The sequence below is a fragment of the Vipera ursinii genome (assembly GCF_947247035.1).
Source record: "Vipera ursinii genome assembly, chromosome: 2".
NCBI classification, from domain to species: Eukaryota; Metazoa; Chordata; class Lepidosauria; order Squamata; family Viperidae; genus Vipera; species Vipera ursinii.
The window spans coordinates 267086562-267109135 of NC_139513.1; the positions used below are offsets into that span (position 1 = coordinate 267086562).

At 35.6% G+C, this 22574-nt stretch overlaps 1 protein-coding gene across 4 annotated transcripts in view; it reads right to left on the bottom strand.

The window, feature by feature from the left end:
* Positions 1–474: 474 nt before the first annotated feature.
* Positions 475–22574, bottom strand: part of IPO11 (importin 11) — a 74977-nt gene continuing 52877 nt past the window's right edge. For 3 of the 4 annotated variants that reach the window (XM_083354587.1, XM_083354586.1, XM_083354588.1), the window contains exons 26-30: positions 21892–22005; positions 18847–18968; positions 7145–7240; positions 6707–6791; positions 475–1569 (exon numbers count right to left, since the gene is read on the bottom strand). In XM_083354587.1, coding sequence (XP_083210713.1) covers positions 1405–1569; positions 6707–6791; positions 7145–7240; positions 18847–18968; positions 21892–22005 — 582 coding nt within the window. In that variant the 3' untranslated portion in view covers positions 475–1404. Of the gene's footprint in view, positions 1570–6706; positions 6792–7144; positions 7241–18846; positions 18969–21891; positions 22006–22574 lie in introns of those variants that run through there. The other variant, XR_014491448.1, reaches the window with a different exon arrangement.

The following is a 22574-nucleotide window of genomic DNA, read 5'->3' on the forward strand; positions in this document are numbered from 1 at the left end:
TCCAAGGTGATGGGATTTGTAATACAAAATACTGAATGACAATTTTACTATTTAAATATGCATTGCACTGCCATTCTTTATATCTGCAACAAGTGTATTAAATGAAGCACTGATTCTCAATTACTGATATGCCCTTTGTGTGTTTAGAAAAGAACACAAAATGAATCAAAAGATATTTGTTTCTGGAAAATTTAATTGAAATGTTTAGTTTTATAATTTGAAAATGTTAGAATTTAGTATACTACTTAACCTGCAGTTTACAGATCTTCACTTCTTCAATAAGCAATCTTCAATTACTTATAGTTGTCATATTGTATTATACAATCTTATTAGTATTTTTTTAAATGTACCTTAAAAAATCCTTACAACGAAAGTTAGACAGGCATAAGAAGCCTTGCCTAAAAATAAAAAAGTGCCTCTCCTTAAAATAGGAAACATGAGAGAAACATGTGAAATGGGGCAGGGAACATATAGAAAGAGAAAGTTGCATATTTTATTCATTTTTATTTTATTTTTTTACAATATTTCAACTCAAAATCTTTTTCAACCTGCCTCATTGATCTGCAATCTTTATGTTCTTTTCTGAAATTTTTAATATTTTAGCTTTAGCATTATCCTAGAATAATTCAGTAAGACATAAAAATAGTACAGGTTCGCTATTCTTAACCTTTTGAAGAGAACATCTTTATACAATAAAAATTTTATTCAAATCATATTGTAAATTCATCTTGCAAAGAGATCAGAGATCAATTGGGTTATCAAAGGAAAAAAGCATTGATCAAAACAGTTCTTGGATCTAAAATCAAATCAAACCAAATTAATTTCTTGTAAATGGTTCAGCAAAGTAATTTTAAAACAACAGAATGACTTCATTACTTCTTTTCATGCAAAAGACTAGTATTCAACTCCCCATAGAGGAAATCACAGTAATACTTTCCACTATTTATACAGCTGAATTGCTTGTGGAGCATATGTCTGTTAGACTGCTTGACATCCTTTCCTACTACAAAATTTAATTTAAAATCTTACAATTTATTGCAGTTTTAACAGTTAGCAATAGTATAAGGCAACCTAAGTAAGCTAACATCCTTACAGAAAAATATGTGTAGATATTATTAAGAAGAATTCATAATTCTGAGTTCAAAGTCATCATCATTCCGCTAATGGTAAATTAAAAACCTAGTTTTAGAGAATCTGTTTTTGCAAGTTTTTAAATTATAGGTTACTGTATGTAGGAAAAAGACAGTAAAACTATCAGAAATAGTATATATTATCTCAACTGTGTTTTAATTTATAAAAGCTGAGCCATCTCTTAGTTTCAAACTCTCTAAGCGATTTTGTAATGAGGTGGAAAGCTGCTCAGTTTGCTTCTATGTTGAAGATACAGGCTTTGTCTCCACTTATTCAGAATCCTTGTAAGAAGTCTTGTAGTTGAGCAACTATTTCTGTATCTACAGTTTCCATAAGAGCTTGAAAGCTTTGTTCTCCCAGCAATTCCTGCTGTGCTTTTAGTTTCTCATATACAAATTGCTGCAGTGACACAGAGTGTACTGGATCCTTTAGTGCAAGCTGCAGGAAAAAGATAAGAAAAATATATAATTTAACAAAACAGGCAAACCTGTAATGATCAGTCTTACAATCTTAATGGCAGTGAAAAGGGCTTTTGTTTCCTGTACTGCTTACACTGAAAACATACTTTACCAGTTGAATCCTTGAAAAGGAAATTTCTGCTAGTTCATCAATTGAAATGAATACGCTTAGCTTCAGTGCCTATTGTGTAACGTAATTATGTACTGTGAACTTCATTTCTGTATTTTTTGTCATTAGTTATTCAAGGCAGATGTTAACAGTTTAACAGACCAATAAACATTTGCGATGTTTTTACTCATATACAAAAATATTTGTAACATTATCTTTAAGCTTTATGATACTATATATTTTATAGGAAATTCCTTCTTAGTAATGCTATTAAAAAATTAGGTTATAGGAGTCTTGTGCCCTTGGAGGCAGCAGTCCTCAAAGAGTTATCCATTCTTACTCTGTTTTAAAAACAACAAAAATTATAAGAGACGAAAATGATCTTTTTATTTAGCCCATGAACAAGTATACCTAGATAGCAAATTGAAAATTCTTGTATGCAGGTTATCATCCTTCCCTATAGTGATATGACGAATGTCAATTTAGCTTACTTTATTTCTTAAATTTGTCAGTAAAAGAGTGCCCCCTCTCTGTAATTACTCTTTTTTGATAACATACAAGTAAGCAATTTATTTGCTAATAACATCAAGACCTCAGCTATGTATCCAATTTTCTATGAAAAATGAACAAAAATGAGCTCCACAATTGTCAGAAAAGTATCTTTAACCCAAAGCAAAAAAACAAAACTAGGCAATACCTCACCCCCACAGTCTACTGCAAAAAGGTTTTCTGAGAAATTTATGGTGACATTTGTAGAATGAACAAAGAACTGAAACTGAAAATTAAAAATAGACAAGAGTTCCTGATAATAATATTGTAAGTGCTAATGTTGAGTTTTTTAAAGTTGCATCTTTAACAAAAGTATATATTTTACAAAAAATAAAATTATATACAGCTCAGGATGACATAAAAAAAACTAAAGCAGTAATTTATACCTACAAACAGAATCTCTATAAAGTGGCTAAGTACAGGTAGTCCTCAATTTAGCCTGCCCCTTACAGTTCTAAGTTGTGATGGTCATAAAACAGATCACTCATGTGACTAATCTGATTTTACAACTTTTTTGTGGCAGTCATTAAGTGAACATGTGACTGTTAAGGGAACCAATGGTTTGCTATTGGCTAGTTTTGTTGAGAACTGTAAGTAAATGCTGGTTTTTGGCAAAATGTTGAAAATGTGGTCAAACAACTGAAGGACACTGCAAACAGCCATAAATGTGGGCCAGTTGCTAAGCTCCCAATATGTAGCTAGGAGGGCCCAGTTCATTGGAACTTCAGAATCTGGTCATAAGTACCTCCAGAGAAATCCGTTGTAACTTTGACTAACTGCTAATAACTGGTCATTAAGTCAAGGGCTATCAGTATATTATTATATATCCAATTCCTGAGCTTAAAATAGTGAAAGAAAAGTCTTCTTTGCAAAGACATTAATTTCATATGTGGGAATTTCCTATTCAAATACTGTTTTTAATTTCAGGCTTTTTACCTTATTCTACCCTACCATTTAACTCAGTGCCTTCAGATATATTGATTTATACTCAAATTAGTATTGGCATATTGAAATAGTAAGCAGTCTTTGAACTTTTCTTCCATGAATCTTTATGGGTGAAAAAACCTGAATTATGTTCATCTCATTGTTAATTTATAGCTAATACGGTGTAAGAGTGAACTCTGTGATAATATGATTCTTGAAGAGCATTGAAGAATTACTGTACAACTTGCTAAATTCTCCACTTTTCTCCCTCAAATTACTTTAACAATTCAGTGCTGTATGCCTGCCATAGTATTGTTATTTGAACAAAGACATATAAAGGGATAACACATTACGTACTGTTTAACTGTCAAATTATTAATAGCATCAAATCTCCTTAGGCAACAATAAGAAGCCACTTTTTCTGTCAAATTAATTTATTCACTGTCAGCAATTTTGTAATTATCAGTTTCTCTAAAATATTTCTAGATTGCCATCACTTTTACAGAATATTTTAAAAGCATGTGGAATAGACGCTAATAATATGGATGTTTTTTTAAAAAAATATTGGTAGATATAAAAAGTCCCAAATTAAAGATCTGATTTAGCTAAAAGCAGTCATTTTTAATTATGCAAAGAAGTACATTGGATACATGAGTTTACACAATTTGTAAACTGAGAAGAAAGTAATACCACTGTCTCTGCAAGAACTATCTTGGCCCTCTCTCAACTGGTATCCAGCAACTACCACTTCATCAGTCTATTGAACGGCTTCCAACCCAGCTGGTTCTTATTGAATTCTCAGTATCTGTGCTGAGCTTGCTTTTATCTTCCCTTTACCATCACACTTGTTTTGCTATCTAATGAGTTTTAGATTGTAATCCTGGAGGCAAGTATTGTATTATCACAGATTTGTATAAGGTCCTATGAAAAATGCTTTAAGTAGCATTTTGAATAATTAGGAGAAAAAACAACCTTCTTTATGGGAGAGATTTTCTGTCATGGAGACAGCAGTAGAAAGCAACAGGGCACCTCAGAATTAAGGTAAAATAGTGTTCCACAGGTGTTTCAGATTACATTTCTCAATACCTTGACAATGACTAAGACTTGTAAGTCTGGGACATGGCAGAAATAGTCCAAAACATTTGGAAATCACGAAATTGCTTAGCTTTAAATCAATGGATTCCAATTGATAGACTGTATATGCTTTTCTGCCAAAGTAAGAGTTTATGGGTGAATAGAAAAGCTTATAGTAATTTTAACCTATTGCATTTGTGCGTGGTTTGCTTGCTGCAGAGTAGCAGATAGGAAAGTGCTCCAGAGGGTCATTATCATCACCCACAGAATTATTGGCTGCCCTCTCCTCCCCCCCCAGACGAACTGTACAGTTCCTGTTTTCTTAGGAAAGCTCAAAATATTCTTAAAGACTCATCACATCCCGGAGATTCTTTTTTGAAACTATTACCATCTGGCAGATGGTACAGGATAATAAAAACAAAGACAAATAGGCTGAAAAATAGTTTTCATTCTAGAGCTGTAACCATATTCAATAGCACAGTATAGTGCAACACTGAAGTGCAATATTAGGGGCAGTGCAATGGTGAATAGAATGTGAAGGATGTGTGTATATAATGTATGTATTTGTTTTCTGAGGTTTTCGCGGGTGCCTGTATGTGGATCCTTGGTTTTTCGGGTTTTTCCCCGCGTAGAATTAAAGGAATTCTAATTCATATAAAGAATTAGAAGCCACATGCTTCTCCCAGAAGAAGGAAGCAGAAGCCTGATGATGATGGATGGGATTCCGTCGAAACGTTGCGCCTACACCTTTAATTCTACGCGGGGAAAAACCCGAAAAACCAAGGATCCAATGTATGTATTTATTTGTGGTTTTTGCTTGTGTATAATATGCACTGTGGACAGCACTTAATTTTGTTGTGAGTTACACAATGACAATAAAGATATTCTATTCTATTCTATTCTATTCTATTCTATTCTATTCTATTCTATTCTATTCTATTCTATTCTATTCTATTCTATTCTATTCTATTCTATTCTATTCCATTCCATTCCATTCCATTCCATAGGAATTTGGAATGCTCAGGCATACATCTATAGGTACGTACAAAATATTTTAAGACTAAAATATTCTGATCCAAAACTGTTCCATTTTGACCTCATTGAAAGTGTTTTGCTGTTGGAAGTCAGCCATTCTGTGGTCAGAATGAAAAGGGACTTTTTGGATTGGAAAGCTTCAACTTTGGAATGATTTGCACCTCTCTTTATATTAGTACCAAAAAGTACTAAATAGCCTAGCATTATCAGATGAAATTAGTGTTGTTTCTCATTTGATTTTTCAAAATGAGATGAACCAGTAACTGCATATTATTGATCTACAGATGTAAAATACTTAAGAGAAGTACAATCTCAACAGAAACTTCTAGAACAATATGAAGAAACACTGCTCCCATCTATACTATTAAGTAATAATATTTTTGCATAGAAAACTAATGTGCATATCAGCGTATTTTTCCTTGGATTTTACAATAAAATATCTTTTACAACATATTTTTCTGCTTCCCAGTTTAGCTTATAGTCAGGTTTTCCCACTCAAAATAAAAGTCCAATCCTGCTTAGCTTCATCCTGATCCTGTCTCCTTCTGAAACTTTAAATATATACTTGTTAAATATGGAAATATTTTTTAAAAACCCACATAACTCTATACAGCTTATATAAATTAATGAAACACGATTTTATATTCTAACAACTTTACTGCTAAGTAGTAAAGTAGTATAACATCCTATAGTGTAAAGAAATTGAACTGATATTTTAATTGTTTCTGTTATATAATCGGTTAAAATCTTATGTGAAAATGTTGCCAACATTTTAGAATTTACCTTTCATAGTATCTGAATAGAGTTTTAGATTATAGTTGTACTGTGCAATGAGAGTCTATTGTTTTCCAGAGTGAAACCTGACCTTCTGGAGATCTGCTTCTGGTTGGGGATGGATAGAATTTTCCTATTTTTATTTTCATATAACTCTTTTATCACAACACAACTACAGATTAAGAGTCAGTTTAGTGTAGTAATTAAAAGACAGACTAGAATCCCTAGTCTCATCTTAGCCATAAGTCCAACTGAGTGATCTTGGGTCAGTCACTTCTTTCAGCTCTCAAGACAATGGCAAGCCACTTCTAAAAAATGCTGCCAAGAAAACTGCAGGAGAATTTACCAGGAGTAAAAATCAACTTAAAAGTACAAATTTGAATTTTGAACCACAGATTATTTTTCTCTTATTATTTTCCTTGCTGATTTTTTATTATTTTCCTTGTTTGATTTGCTTGTTGATTTTAATGTGCAATTATTATTTTGTCTATTTTAATATCTCCCCCTATCTCAAAATTCCATGTCCGCGGGGTTCAATATTTCATCAACTGTTTCTCTGAGAATAATTATACAACTGAGGGGAGGAAAAACTTAACTTACAAACTGCTGAAATTTAATTAAAATTATTTAATATAGTTGAATTTGACTGTACCATCTTTTTTCTTTTGTCCTGTTCTGTGGGTGGCTCTTCTTCTTCTATCACTTTTGGTTCTTCAAAACTAGACATCAACATGCAACTAAAAAAAAACCCCAAAATGCAAATATATTAACTTCCAATCATCCTAAGAAGGATTTTAAGGAATTGTATAACTGTATGTTGTTCAGAGCTAAAGACTTATACAGAAGTATGCATAGAGTATTTTGCAAAATGAACAATAATTAAAACTTGAAATAAAAAACTTGCAAATGCATTTAAAATATTATCTATCTTTATTAGCCAATCTAAGAATAATATATAATCACATTTACTATTTCCATATAAGAATATCAAAACACATCTACTCCCTCTAGTGACAAACTAGGCTAAAATGAGTTACTTATTCTGGTAGCTTCATTGCAGTATGCATATGCAAAGTAATATTCTACTTACTCTTTGAATGTTCTTGTTTCTATATCTTCAGTCATAACATCATGCAACCCTTCAACTGAAATATTTATGATACCACAAAATTTATCTTGGACAATACTAGAAAAGACATGGAAATTATTTAAATCATTTTGTTAAATACAAAACAAGTTTAGCATTGCTTTTACTATATCTTTTGAGTTTTCTTTTTTTTTTGTTTAATGCTTAGCTGATCACTCATGTTTATCCCAAAACTAAGAATATTCTGATTTCAAAATATTGTGTAACAACTAATGTTATATACTGTAGTTTCTACATGGAAGACAGTAGCAAATCAGAGAGAAAGAGAGGTAGAGCACACATGCTAGTTAGACTACAATCTAAGTATGCAATTGTTTCCTTGTTATACAAGTGTAATACAATCTATCTTGACAACCGAGTCACATTGGTGTTCGTATGTTTAATAACATTTTTTGTTTAACCAGTGAATGTGACCCTGTTCAATTCTTCCCTATGCAACCCATAAAGCTAAGGACTTCCCAAGTCTCAAATATATATTCCATTTTGACAGCATAACCTGACAATACTTAGGAATATTAAAATTTAAATCAGTGTATAAACACAGCAACAGACATTTACCAGAAGTTATTTGCCATCTCTCTATGACTCCTGAACGTCCTTTACCTTTACAATTTACCAATTTTTTTTGTTCTTGGAATAGGAGCACACTTTTAAATCATTAAGATGCAATATGAATCCTTTTATTTTCTAAAAATTTATAACTAGGACTATATAGAGCCAAGTCACTGTAGTATTTAAAGATGCTTGCTTTGCACCATGAAAGCTAGTTCTTTTGTTTTCTAAATTAAGCATCTTTTAAAAGGAGAAAAAATGAAACCTAGTGGCCTAAGGGAAGATTCCTTGGACATATTAGTGCTCTCCAAAAGAGCTAGTGAGGCGTGCAGCTTCAAAGTTAAATGTAACTCATCTGTTATATAACTAATATCAGAATGGATTCACAGGTTGGCAACACATTTCCAGCCAGAAACTATAATGCTTAGTTAGAAAGATCCTGGGTTTATGAAAAGCAAACTATGAATTGTACTTAATAACGTTAATAAAATGTGTGGCATTTTAAAATCTCTCACTCCAGTATTTACTAGCAATATTTCCTACAAAACAGGACACCAAAAGCAGAGGAAATACAATGTGGTTCATATACATTGTCCGGACTGTATATATTATGCATATATTAGTAGATGTATACACATTATTATACATTTTATTTTCAAAAAAGATATTAGTAGAGTTCCTAGAACATTATAATTATCCCATGTACCACATCTAGATTTCCCCCCACTTCTTTGAGTCAGATGCTTCTTTATGTGCTTTGAAAAAGGCTGAAATTCAAACTAAACCTATTTTCTCTTTCTGCTTTCTGCAGTTCTGATGCCATACATTACACTCCTATCACACCACACTGACAGGGCAAGTCACATGTATATAAAAAGATAACAAATCCCACTTCCTTCTAACTCTGATGTTGAGTAATAAAAAGTCTGCAAGAAAACAAGCTCAAAGAGCACCAAGAAGTCCACAACCCCCAGTCCATGGACCAGTACCAGGCTGTGGAATGCCAGCAACCGATCCGCACAAAAAAGCAAAGCTCCATCTGCGAGATACAGGCAGCACACAAAACTATGCACACTCTGGTCCACGGAAACACCTTTCTCCACAGAACTGGTCCCTAGTGCCCAAAAGGTTGGGAACCTCTGCCCAAAAGGCTGGCCTCCACCACCAGAGTGTTTTTTCAAAGGGCAAACCCCTACCCCTATATCAGAATAAATTGGTAAAATCTGCTTCTCTAGCAGAAGTGCTATGCACTATTGTTTTTGTTTTTTAAAAAAGCCTCCAAAATACAAAGTGCTTCCATTGGAACTTCTATCATGGGGAAATGGGGATTGAAACCAAATAAATTTTCTTGTAAATGCTCTCTTTAATTATTCTAGTTAATGTAATTATTATCTATGAATTAAAACCGATATGCAATCTCTTTAAAACTGTCCTTTGCTACAGTGCTAATGTTTTCATGCAATAATTTCATAATAAAAGCTGTTTTATCCAACAAATATTACAGAGCTTCATGATGGTGTCCAAAATAGCTGGTAGCATGAAAATAACAGAAATTATTTCTAGGAATTTATCAACAGTAATGAGCAGTTAAACAATCCTGTTCTTATTAATATAACATCAAATTTATGCAGAATACCAAACATAAAATAACATTAATGATATATAATTGCTACAGGCAAGTCAAATAAAATTGAATAATTATAGCTAAAATATAGTTAAAATCAATAAAATGCAGATATTAAAATTAGAACAAAATGTAAATGTTAAAAAAAAATATTAGCTGCATTTCAACCTCCCACCCCAACCTCAGTGGTTAAACTTGCATTTATAAGTCACATAGTGTTGCCTTTTATAGACATGAAAAGTGTGTTGAACGTATTACAGTGCTGAATGTTCAAATAAGATAACCTGTGCTTGGTTTTCAAGGGCTGTTGATTTAGAAAGTTCAGCAGGACCCAATTCAGAACTTCCCAGTGGGTTCTGAGGTACGGTAACATTGTAACTACCAGCCTGATAAAAGCCATAGTATTCTATTGTATTGTCAGAGTTCTTTTGTAGATTGTACTTCTGCTTCAATTTAATGATTTTGTAGAACAAAAAGAAGATCATAGCACAGGCCAAAATGAAAAAGGTTAATAAAATGTCAAAAGCCTGCTTTAGTTTCTCTACTTGCTGTGTACAAATTAGTGATGTTTTAAACGATACAGAAACAGCTTCCGGAGATAGTACTTTGTTTTCTTTCATGGTCAAATTAGCAGGTATCTTCTGTGTTCCTATTTGTTCCTGTTTTGAATTCCTACTAGAATTTTCATCACTGAGATTTTGATAAGCAGATGTATAAGATACTTTTACCAATGATGTAACTGTATTTGCATTAAAGTTCAACTGTTCTTTAACTGTATTACTTGTGAGGTACATATTCTGTGCCACTAATGAACTAGTAAAGCTCTGCTGGATTCCTGCAGATTTACTGTTCTTGAAAATTTCGGGACTTGTACTGTTGAAACAATTTTTGAACAAATGCAAGCTAGCATAATTCATATATCTTCCGTGCAGACTGGAAGGACTTTGGCAAAGGAGTTTCACGGAGACAGAAGAAGAAGCTAGCCAATTCATCAATCTGTGTAATTTGCAGCTACAATCCCAAGGATTGTAATTTGCCTGTAAGTGAGTTAAAAAAACCAAAGGCTTGAGCACAATAGGCTGTAAAAATGTAAGATTATTGAAAGATAGATCAAGTATTTTCAAAGCGGATCCCATTCCTTCAAAAGTATTACCTGCAATATCAATTATTTTGTTTCTGTCAAGATGCAAAAACTTTAAATGATCCAACAATGAGAAAGTATGGGAATTGATGTTCACTAAATTATTATCGCTCAAAACTAGCTTTTTAAGATTAACTAAACCTGAAAATCCGTTTGCATTAATAGTGTTTATTTTAGCACTTTTTAAAAATAGATATTCAAGCTTGCTAAGTCCTTTAAATGCAAAAGGAGGAATTGACCCAACAGGGTTTCGTGACAATGAAAGTTTTTGAAGTTTGCTCAGTACTAGAAACGCAGTGGATGGCACACATGTTAAATTATTTCCTTCGAGGTGCAAGCCTGTAAGATTATCAAGGTGCTGGAATGCTCTGTCTGATATTTGTGAAATCTTATTGTTTGCTAGGTTAAGAATTCGAAGATCAATCATGCCAAAGAAAACGCGGCTACCAAGGATCCTGAGGCGATTGTTTTGCAGCATTAGATAATGAACTGAAGTGAGGTTACCAAATAATCCTTCAGAAACAAAGTCAATTTCATTATTCTGAAGATATAAAGAATGAAGATTTGAAAGTCCTTCAAATGTTCCAGGATACAAATGTTTTATATGATTATTATTCAGCTGTAGATAGCATAATTTTTTCAATTCAGCAAATATATTTGGATATACATATAAAATGCCAGAATTGTCCAAGTGTAGTACAATAAGCTGCTGGAGACTTATCAGTGTATTTGGAGTTATGTGTGATATATTGTTGCCACTTAAGTAGAGAAATAAAGTATTCTGTGGAAAATTGTTTGGAATAAAAGAAAGACTTGAATTACGGCAGTCAACTTGTCTGCCTATACACTGCTGGCAAACTGATGGACAACAAAATATATCCTTTTGGATCATCATCAGCAGAAGACAATTAAAAATATGTTGAAATGACTCAAAGTGATGAAGTTGATACATATCCCAGGCTTTGACTGTCCAAGTCACCTTTGACTGCGCTATCAGGAAAAAAGTTAAAAAAAAAATGTTTATTCAAAATTCTTGTAGCTCACTATTTTTATCAGTATTACCTATACAGTTATTTAGAAGTGCTTTATAGATAGTCCTCAATTTACGACCACAAATGACCCAAAATTTCTGTTGCTAAGTGACACATTTATCAAGTGAGTTTTGCCACACTTTAACGACCTTTCTTGCTACATTTGTTAACTGAATCCCTGCAGTTAATAAATTAGTAACTTGGTTAAGTGAATTTGGCTTCCCCCATTGACTTTGCTTGTCAGAAGGTCGCAAAAGGGGATCACATGACCCTGGGACACTGCAGTCACTTTTTTCAGTTGCATTTTAACTTGGAACAGTCACTAAACAAACTGTTGTAGGTCAAGGAATACCTGTATCTATTTTATTCCAACATTTATAGTTAAAATTAAATTTACATTTACTATATTGGAAGATTGTTAACGATAAAAAATAAATGCTTACATTATTTAAACAGAATGTAAAAGTTCTGTTACAAAATTGCCAGGTAAATTATATTTTAAGCTATAAATTACATTCTTCAACCTTTAATGGCTCATCCTGTATAGCTGCACATAGCTTATATTAACAACATTTCTACTGTTCTAAGTTTAAAATATATTAAAATTGTTCTCACCCAGAACATGAAGCTCATTTTATCAGTTAAATGTTTTCCTTCTGTTGAAGTTTCTCACACTTTGCCTACCAGTTCTGCAACTGTTCCTACAGGAAACACTACTCTTCCCATCGGCTCCTCTACAATGACTGGCTGAAATCAAGTTACCATGGATACAGGAAACTGAGAGACAGGAAGTCATTTTATCTGCAGTTCTGAAATGCTGATGGAAAAAATCTCTCACTTGATTTAAACTAACCTTGATTTATTTTTCTTCTCTAACTACTGAATATGTTGAAGCAAATCTAAATATAAGAGCAATTTAATATGTAAGGTGCTTGTAAATGGTGAAAGCAATTGCTTATAAGCAGAGAAGGAAATATTTCACTGTATTCAAACTTAAAAATTCCCCAATCAAATTACCATTAAAATTAGTGTTATGGTCCATACAGAACGCCTGAGTGCACATAGAAGGAAGTTATAGGTGGCAAAAATGATAGTATATGGTTATAAAAGAATCAGTTGCTAATTTGTGGCCACTTCCATAATGCCCTTGTCTTTGCTTCACTGCCACCAGATTTTTTTTGTAAAGCTGGCTTTTTTTCCCCCTTCAGCCAGCCAGCACACCTTCTATTTGGCCACTATGACAGCATTATAAACCACAGAGGCTTTCCACTTTTCCTTATTCTTTGTTTGCTGCATTTGCTTTTTCACAGCAAGGGAGAATGAAGTAAAAATAAATAAGTGTCCACTTTCTGGAGGCACAGCAAAGCACTTCCCCAAGGCATCCAGAAAATAATTACACTGCTTTAGAAGAAGGCAGAATTTTCCACTAAGAAAAGCATGCCAACATAACTATAAACGATCAGAGCTGTCTCCAATGTGTTTCCTCTGGAGCAACAGAACTAAATAACTTCAGAAGTTAACTGCTTGAAGTTCCACAAGACTAGTGGTACTGATCTCAGACTGGTGCTATTTTTGAATATGAAGTAGTCCTAACAAATGCTACTGAATAGATAAGACATCTGATTTCTCAAAGTTCTCTTTTAAGAGAAAACGTTGTGCTTCAATAGGAAAAAAGGGTCCTCTAATTGGCCTGATCTAGTCAATTATCACTCAATGTATTAACATTTATTTTATATATAAAGAGTCCCATCTTCTGAAAGGAGGTGCTTCCAAGACCCTTGCTTAAGAAGTCATCTTTGGTTGGACAATTTTAACAAATGCTCTGATGCCAATAATTTATTTTCATTTCATTTTCATTGAAACTTATCATAATGGTTGCCTTTCCAAATTCTTTTGATATCTATACTGGGTATAAAACAAAAAATGGCTGTGGCTGTTCTGACAAGATGCTTATTACCAAGAGAAAGACAAGGGAAATAAAATCTTCCTGATATTCCTGGATGTAGTGATATTGTTGACCATGGTATCTTGATGGTATTAAACCACCTATCATGTTTAATATCATTTAGCATGTTGTTTTAATTAGAAGATTTAGATCTGGATTTGGTTTATAGGTACCACTTTAAAATATTTCCACTCCCCTTTTCCTGCACCATTATTAAAGATCTTGAGAGGCATCTATTAAACCTTCTAGGAGTTTTCCTAAGGAGTCTAGCAAGGCTTTTCTTCACTCTTCTTTGTGTTATTTTCTATCTATATGAAGGTTCATTCACAGATTAGGAACATGTTACCAATATGTTGAATAGAATCCTTTCCTTGAAGTTGGGTAAATTCAGGGTTTCTAAATGGGTCCAAACAGTAAAGAATGGAAATAGATATGGAAGAACAATCTAAAACTAAATATGGGCAAAATATTACTGATTCCAGGACAGGATTTTAGGATTCAGGAAATATAAATGTTCTGGTTGGGGGTGTACTTAGACAATAGAGAGACACAGAAAGATGACCAATGAGGCATTAAATCCAGGATTAAATCTAATCAGAACAGGAATCCAAATTAAAGCGCAGACAGAGCTGTTTACACTTCATTTGAATGCATCCCATCACTTCATGGAGGGGGAAAGTGAAACACTCTTTTTTTTCTAGCGTTTAGTCAGACTTTACCTCCTATGGTTAAGTTAATTATTCCATTGATTCTGGAATAAGAGAGAACATACCTTTATTTCATTTTCTTGACATGTTTTCTAATATTTGAAAAGTGCTATTGTATTTCTTTTCAGCTGACTTTTTAAAAGGCTAAATATAACTAGATCAGTCATTCTCTTTTCGCTGATAATTTCCTAATCTGCTGATCATCCTTGTTGCTGTTCTCTGAAGTTGTTCCAATTTCTCTGACTTCTTCTTGTAGCGTGGCCTTCAGAACTGGATTTAGTAATTGAAATGGGGTGTGGCCAAAATAGAGTACGAACAATTATTTCCTGTGATTTGTCAATTATGATGTTGATGCAGTCCAAAACTTCATTTGCCTTTCTGGCAGTAATATTATGCTGATGGCTCATATTCAGTTTGCAATCAACTGCTATTCTGAGTGGTTTTTTTTCCTCAAGCGTCATTACCAACCAGATATTCCCACCCCTACCCATACATTTGATTTTTGCTTCCTAAGTAACTTCTCTATTAAATTTTATTTTGTTACTTTCAGTGCAGTTCTGCACCATACCAACATATTTTGAATGTTATTTCCCTCTTTTAGGATATTAGTTATCTAATTATAGGGATTCATGATGATGATCTTGGAGAAAGTAAAGCAACAACAGGCAGAGAAGCATGCATTAAGCTCAGGGAGATGAGAGAATATTTAATACTTAATATTAACTCTTTTTAATGTTTCTTGTTTTTTATGAAGCTTTAATTTTTTACTGTATTTTTCTAAGTTACCCAGAGCTGTTAATTAAGTTGGAAGCACATTTTCTAAATTTTTAAAAAATGAAATTAGACATTTACTAAACTTTTTTGGAGGGTTGATCAGTTTTCTTATTTGTACCAATTGCCATTATTTATATAAATCCAGTAAATTAAACTTTGGGTTTAACTGACCAAATCTCATAACTACTATTCAATCTGTAAAATCTGAGAATATGAAGAGGATCCTTAAATAGCTGCCCATATGGGACTATTCTGCCTGCCAGCCCTGGAATGCAGTCGTCTTCTCCAGTTGGGTCTAAGATTTGTTCTGAAGGCCTTCTCAGAAAAAATATTAAATCTATTAACCTTTAAATCATGAAATTTTTATTTATTTTTGATTTACATTAATTTTTTTTCCAGGTTTGCCTCTTCCTCAGTAGCTGCTTAAGCCCTCCAACATTTTATTTATTTATTTCAATTTATATACCGCCCTTTTCCTGAGGGACTCAGGGCGGTTTACAGGGCAAATTAAAACAGTACAATATATACAGGTTAAAATAAAATTTAATTAAACAGCCCCAAAATAATTAAAATTAAAACCTTAACCCAAAACCCTCAGTCCAGGCTGGCAAGCTCGAATAGCCAAGTTTTTAGGTCCCGGCGAAACGAGCAAAGGTCGGGGGTCATCCGGAGTTCCACAGGCAGCTGATTCCAAAGGGCAGGCGCACCCACCGAGAACACTCTCCCCCTGGGGGCCACCAGCCGGCACTCCCTGACTGGCGGCACCCTGAGGAGGCCCTCCCTGTGGGAGCGCACAGGACGATGGGAAGTTGATGCTGGCAGCAGGTGCTCCCGAAGATAGTCCAGACCCATGTCATTTAGGGCTCTATAGGTCATCACCAGCACCTTGAATCTCACCCGGAGGGCAACTGGAAGCCAATGCAGCTCACAGAGAAGAGGCGTTACATGGGAGTATCGGGAAACCCCCATCACAACTCGCGTGGCCGCATTCTGCACCAGCTGAAGCCTCCGAGTGGTCCTCAAGGGCAGCCCCATGTAGAGAGCATTGCAGTAGTCTATCCGGGAGGTCACAAGTGCATGAGTGACTGTATGTAGGGCGTCTCGGTCCAGATAGGGGCGCAACTGGCGCACCAGGCGAACTTGGGCAAAAGCCCCCCTGGCCACGGCTCCTATATTATCTTCCAAACTGAGCCGTGAGTCCAGGAGGACGCCCAAGTTGCGGGCCCTATCTACGGGAGGTAACACCTCACCCCCCCATAATTAACGATGGAATAGACTGGTTAATCCGAGATGCCGGTATGCACAGCCACTCAGTCTTGGCGGGATTAAGTCGAAGCCTGTTTCTCCCCATCCAGACCCGGACCGCCTCCAGGCAACGGGACATCACGTCGAGGGCATCACTGGGTTGGTTCGGGGTGGAGAGAAAAAGCTGGGTATCATCAGCGTACTGATGATAACCCACCCGAAAACCACGGCTTCATATAGATGTTGAACAAGTGGGGAGAAAGGACTGACCCCTGAGGAACTCCACAAACGAGAGGACTCGGGGCCAACCTCTGCCCTCCTGCCAACACCAAGTGCGAGCGGCCCAGGAGGTAGGAGAACCACGCCCCCCCACTCCCAACCCCGAGACGCTGCAGCAAGATACCATGGTCGATGGTATCGAAAGCCGCTGAGAGGTCTAATAGGACTAGGACAGAGGAACAACCCCTGTCCCGAGCCTGCCAGAGATCATTCACCAGCGTGACCAATGCCATCTCTGTGCTGTACCCAGGCCTGAAGCCTGATTGGTACGGGTCCAGATAGTCAGTTTCCTCCAGGAACAGAGGGAGCTGATGTGCCACCACGTTCTCAACAACCTTCGCTACAAAGCAAAGGTTGGAGACAGGACGATAGTTGTTCAAAACAGCTGGATCCAGGGCAGGCTTCTTGAGGAGGGGCCTCACCACCGCCTCCTTCAAGGGGGCAGGGAAGCTACCCTCCCTCAAGGAAGCAGTTATTACTGCATGGATCCAGCCTCGTGTCCCCTCCCAAGCTGCATACACCAGCCAGGAGGGGCACAGGTCCAACAAACACGTGGTGGAACTCAGCCTCCCCATGATCCTGTCCACCTCTTCCGGAGTCACAGGATCAAATTCATCCCAGATAATATTTCCAAGACCGCTCGTCTCCCCCCCGTCCAACTCTGCCCAGTCGGAGTCCAGACCGGCCCAGATCTGAGCGATTTTATCCGTCAGATGCTGACTAAGCTCCTTAGCCCGCCCCCTGCAAGGGCTTCTCCCTCACCTCCTGATTAAGGAGGGAGCGAGTCACACTAAACAGGGCGGCCGGGCGATTATCTGCAGAAGCGATGAGGGCAGCGAAGTAGTTAGACCGCCGCCTCCATTGTGGCGAGATAAGACCTCGTTGAGGTTCTTAACCGCAATCGATCAGATTCAGACCGGCTGGATCTCCAACAGCTCTCCAGACCCCATCTCCGGCGCTTCATCTCCCGGAGCTCCACAGAAAACCATGGAGCCCAATGGGATCTGTGCTGGGTCAGAGGTCGCAAGGGTACAACACGGTCGAGCCCCTCGGTGGCCGCCCTTTCCCAGGCATCCACCAAGGTGTCGGCCAGGCTGTGAGTGAGATAGGTATAGACCCAAGCGCCGTCTGGAACCGTTCCAGATCCATTAGGTGCCTGGGGCGGAACCACCTGGTCGGCTCCGCAGCCCAGCGGCGAAGGGTGGCAAAGCGGAAGACCAACCACAGGAGATAATGATCGGTCCATGACGGGGACAATAGTTGGCGAACCCCCTCCCAGATCATCAAACCACTGTCCAGATAAGAAGACAAGGTAGAGTGTGTGACCCCCTCCATGAGTCGGACCCTGAATTACTTGGGTCAGGTCCATGGCCGTCATGAACTCCCGAGCCAACTCTGATGCCCCCCCCAGGGAAGGCAGGTTAAAGTCCCCCAGAACTATAAGTCTGGGAAACGCAACCGCCAACCCTGAGAGGGCGTCAAGAAGCTCGGGCAAGGCTGTTGCCATGCAGCTGGGCGCCTGGTACGTTAGCAACAGGCCCAACTGAGCCCCAGGGCCGCACCTCAGGAGTGACTCACACCCAACTATCTGTACGACAGTGGCCTCCCGCGGACATAAGGTCTCCCGTATAACCACCGCCACACCCCCGCCCCTGCCCTGAGCCCGAGGCCGGTGAAGCACACGGAAACCTTGAGGGCAAAGTTCAGTCAGAGGGACACCTCCCTCTGGGCCCAACCAGGTTTCCGTAATGCATGCCAGGTCCGCACATTCCTCCTCGATCAGATCCCGAACAAGGGGAGCCTTATTCACAACGGACCTGGCATTAAAGTACACTAGCCTGAGCTCAGGGGCCTTGATCTGGAAGGATGGGTATATCTCTTGAGCAAAAGTATATCTCCTTTATTTCCACCAGAATGTCTGTACTAGATGAAACATCTTTATGGATGAAAAAATGATGTATCTGGGTTCAACGCTATTGCTGGTATCCAATACTACAATAATCAAACTGACTTTCATAGTTAAGAAGTTGTTTTCCTTAAGCTCAACAGAAGCATCCATAATGTCAATGAATTCAGTAGTTTTCATTTTGTTTTGTATTATCTTGTTTAACTGTTTATTCCTATGGCCAACAAATAAAAGATGAAACTAAAACATTCACATATTATCAGTCAGGAGCCAGAATCCAAAGCACTGTGCAAATAACTATACGTAGAGGATGTATATTTAAATTCATAGAACAAATTTGTGAGGATTTGAATCAAAGAAAATTCAAAAATGAAAGTTGCACTTTGACAAGGCTAACTGCTCACTGTATTTTGTAGCCAATAAATCTAAAGTGTTGCTTACCTATTGTCTGATGGCAGTAATGAAAGCAAAGCCAAAGCTGAAAGCTTTCTTCTCTCTGGCTGTGTTATATTATCCATGCGATCAACCCACATTTCAATTATGTGTCCAAGGAGATGGTCTGGCTAGATAAAAACAATGTTAGTTAAAATCTCATTCATAAACATGATAAACAACCTAGCTATTTGCAGCACAAAATTTTTTTTTACATGTTATAGGTTTTGTTATTCTGCCAATAGAATAATCAATTAATTTGGACTCCAAAATACAAAACAATAATTTTGAACACTATAAAGAAAACATGCATATGGCTGCGGACAAAACTATGTATGGCATATGTGAAAATAAACTACATAAGAGATCTAAATTCAAGATAAAAATGAATGTGTCAACATACATTTCATGAAGCTACATATTACCGTAATCCTTTCTAAAATTATTTGTGAAATCTCTTAAAAACAAAGCCTGATATCTGATGCTGTTTCTTTAATCATAATTGCTAAGCAGGATTTATCTTCTAAAGTATCCTTGCTGAATAAAGTGAATTTCCCTTGATAGAAACATTAAATAAATTAAATAGTTTGTTATTATTTAATGACTGAACATTATACAGAAAATGACTGCTTTGAGACAATTTTTTATGTATTCAATTAATTTAAGCCCACTGGGAAATACAAACTGGAAGGTGGATAATTAAAAGATAGCTCAATGAATATTTGAGGCAGAATAAACAAATTGTAATTACTTATGAACATATAAAAGAATGAATACAGATACCAATATTACTAGCAAATGTAAGACCTCAAAACATAGTAAATGATAAGAAACTCAGATAACAATAGCAAATATAGCAGCTGATATGAACTACAGATAACATAGAAGACGTAATAACAACAAAAACCCAGCAAAAGGGGCAACACCAAGAAATTATAGGCCAATGACAAGCTTATCTATGTTTAAATTACACATGGGAATAATAGCAGACTATATCCAAGACTATTTATAAGAAAAACCATCCTTCCAGCAGAACAGAAAGGAAATAAAAGGAAAATCAGAGGTACAAAATATCAACATCTAATTGACAAAGGAGTTCTGAAGAATTACAAACATCAATCTTCATATAGTTTTGATTGACTATAAAAAAGGTGTTTGATTCAATACTGCATAGTTGGATCATCAAATATTTGGAAACAACTGCTGTCAGTAAAAACATTTCACTGTTTATAGAAAAAAATAATGAAACAGTGAAAGACAGAATTAATGATAGGAAATAAAAAATATTGGCTTGTCAGCATTAGGAGAGGGTGACTCATTGTCATCCTTATCATTTGTCATTGCTATGATTCCACTTTCAGTGATTTTGAAGAAACAACATCTTTACTACCAAACAGCAAAAAGTTGCTAATAAAATCTCACATTTGCTTTATAGTGATGATCTGAAGCTTTTGGAAAATCAGAAATCGAATTACAGACATTGACAAAAAATGTAAGAATTTATAGCACATATATACAACTGGAGTTTGGCCTACAGAAACGTCCTATATTAGCAATCAACCAACCAATCAATTTGGTCAAACAATAATGAAATTTAAATACAAATGGCCAAATCATCAGGAATATAGGATGAAGCCTATGAATATATTTTTACAGTTGGATAATATCAAGCATGGACAAGTTAAAAATATGATTAGTAAAAATACATCCAAAGAGTGACAAAATTGTTAAAAACAAAATTGATCTGTGGAAATGCCATCAATACCTGGGCTACAGCTGTGATACGATACATTGCTGAAATTAACTGGACACAAGTTGAAATGGACCAAAAAATTTAAAAAAGTGATGTATAAATCAAAAAATAAAAAAGTGATTAATGTTCACTATGCATTACATCCTCATAGAGATATTGATAGATTATACTCTGCCCAAATAGAAGCAGGGGTTTATTGTTTAAGAAAAGCATATGTTGGCTGATTGTGTAAAAGACAGCCAAGGACAAGCACTGATTCAATTACAAATTGGAATTTACTAAATGTAAAGGAAAAACAAAGTAAATATCAAAAATAATGTAGTAAAAACACAGAAAGAATGCTGACAAGGAAAAACATTACACGGTAAATTTCTACCAAAGACTAAGGGGAAAGTGGATAAAGATAAAATGGCGTACAACATTAAAACTATGGATTGACTTTGGGTATGAAGGAGCAAGTTATCTGAACTAATGCAATCAAGAGCATTATTGAAAAAAATCATCAAATGATTCAAAGTTCAGATTTGTGCAAAGGAGCAGAAAAAACAGCACATCATAGATTCAGTTCATGCAAGATCACACAAATTGATTATAAGTGAAATAATACAGTGGCTTAAATGATTTATCATGAGCCAGTAATGAAAAATTAATGAAAGATTTTTGAAATGAGATACTGAAGTTGTTCATTAACAAATCAGCTGAGGCAAATGGTCTTCAATCTGGACCAATGCCAGAACTGCAACTACTGTGACAATATTTTTTTAAAAAATGTGCTGATTCAGTTCCTCACTAATTTCCTCTGGCCCTAAATAAATAGATAATTAGCTAATAGGTCATGCTATCCAAGATCAACACCATGCCTTTTTATGAATTGAATGAAAAGCCAATGAATAAAGCAAAGAAGTCAAAAATCCTCTGAAAAGGTATACACACGGATACACACACACACATACACATTTTTAAAAAAATATTATAGTAGTAATATCTAATATAAACTAAACTTAAAAAAGAATAAAAGTGAAAAGTGCAAAAGAAAAAAAGAGAAGGCAATGTATCATATGTATGACTAAGACAACAAACATTAAAGTGAACAAAAAAGAAAATGAATCAGTGAAGATAATAAATTGATCTGCTCGAAACTGCTACTATAATTTCAACTAACAAGCTAAATGTTAGCTCAAATGCACTATAATGAAGAAAAAGATTTCCAGTGACAAAAAATTTGCTCTGACAGGAATATTTTAAATGTTGGTCAATTTATGTCTTTCATAAACAAAAGGCGTAAAATATAAATCACTTACTTCTTGGTTAAATTCACAAGCCATCTGGTTTAGAAGCAATGAGAAAAAACTTTTATTTTGCAACAAGACTCTACCAATGACTCCCAAGTAAGTTGACATTACAACTGGGTATCTCTGAAATGAAAAAGGTCATTTTAGCTTTTTATCAGAGGGAGCATGACAAAAGCATGCTGGACTGATTAAATTAGGTTATTCCATATGTCCTACTGTATTACCAATTTTGCAGTACTATATATTTACTATATGTGGGCATTTGGAAGGTGTACTTATAAGAATATCAAGAAGAAATGAATCTTATTTTTTCTCTGGCTCCCATTCTTTCCAAGGATTTACAGTAATAATTCTATGAATGTCTGCTCAAAATAAGTGCCACTGAGTTCAATTTGCGAGCAAAGGAGCCAAAGATTGTACAACAATTCTTAAAAAGCAAGTTAATACATATAAGGTTACATGACGTGGAGGGATTTGCTTTAAAATGTGCTATTAATCTAGAAACAAGTAGCTCATTGTTGTAATTCCCAATGGCAACACTCTTCAGTGCAAAGATTTAATGGTACATTATTGTGAAATGATACAAGTGGATGAATAAGTGTTAAATATTGTTATTGTAACACTTCGCATTATAAAACACCAGCTATTTGAAGTAAAAAAAACTTTTAAAAGATCTATGAAATTTAATAAAA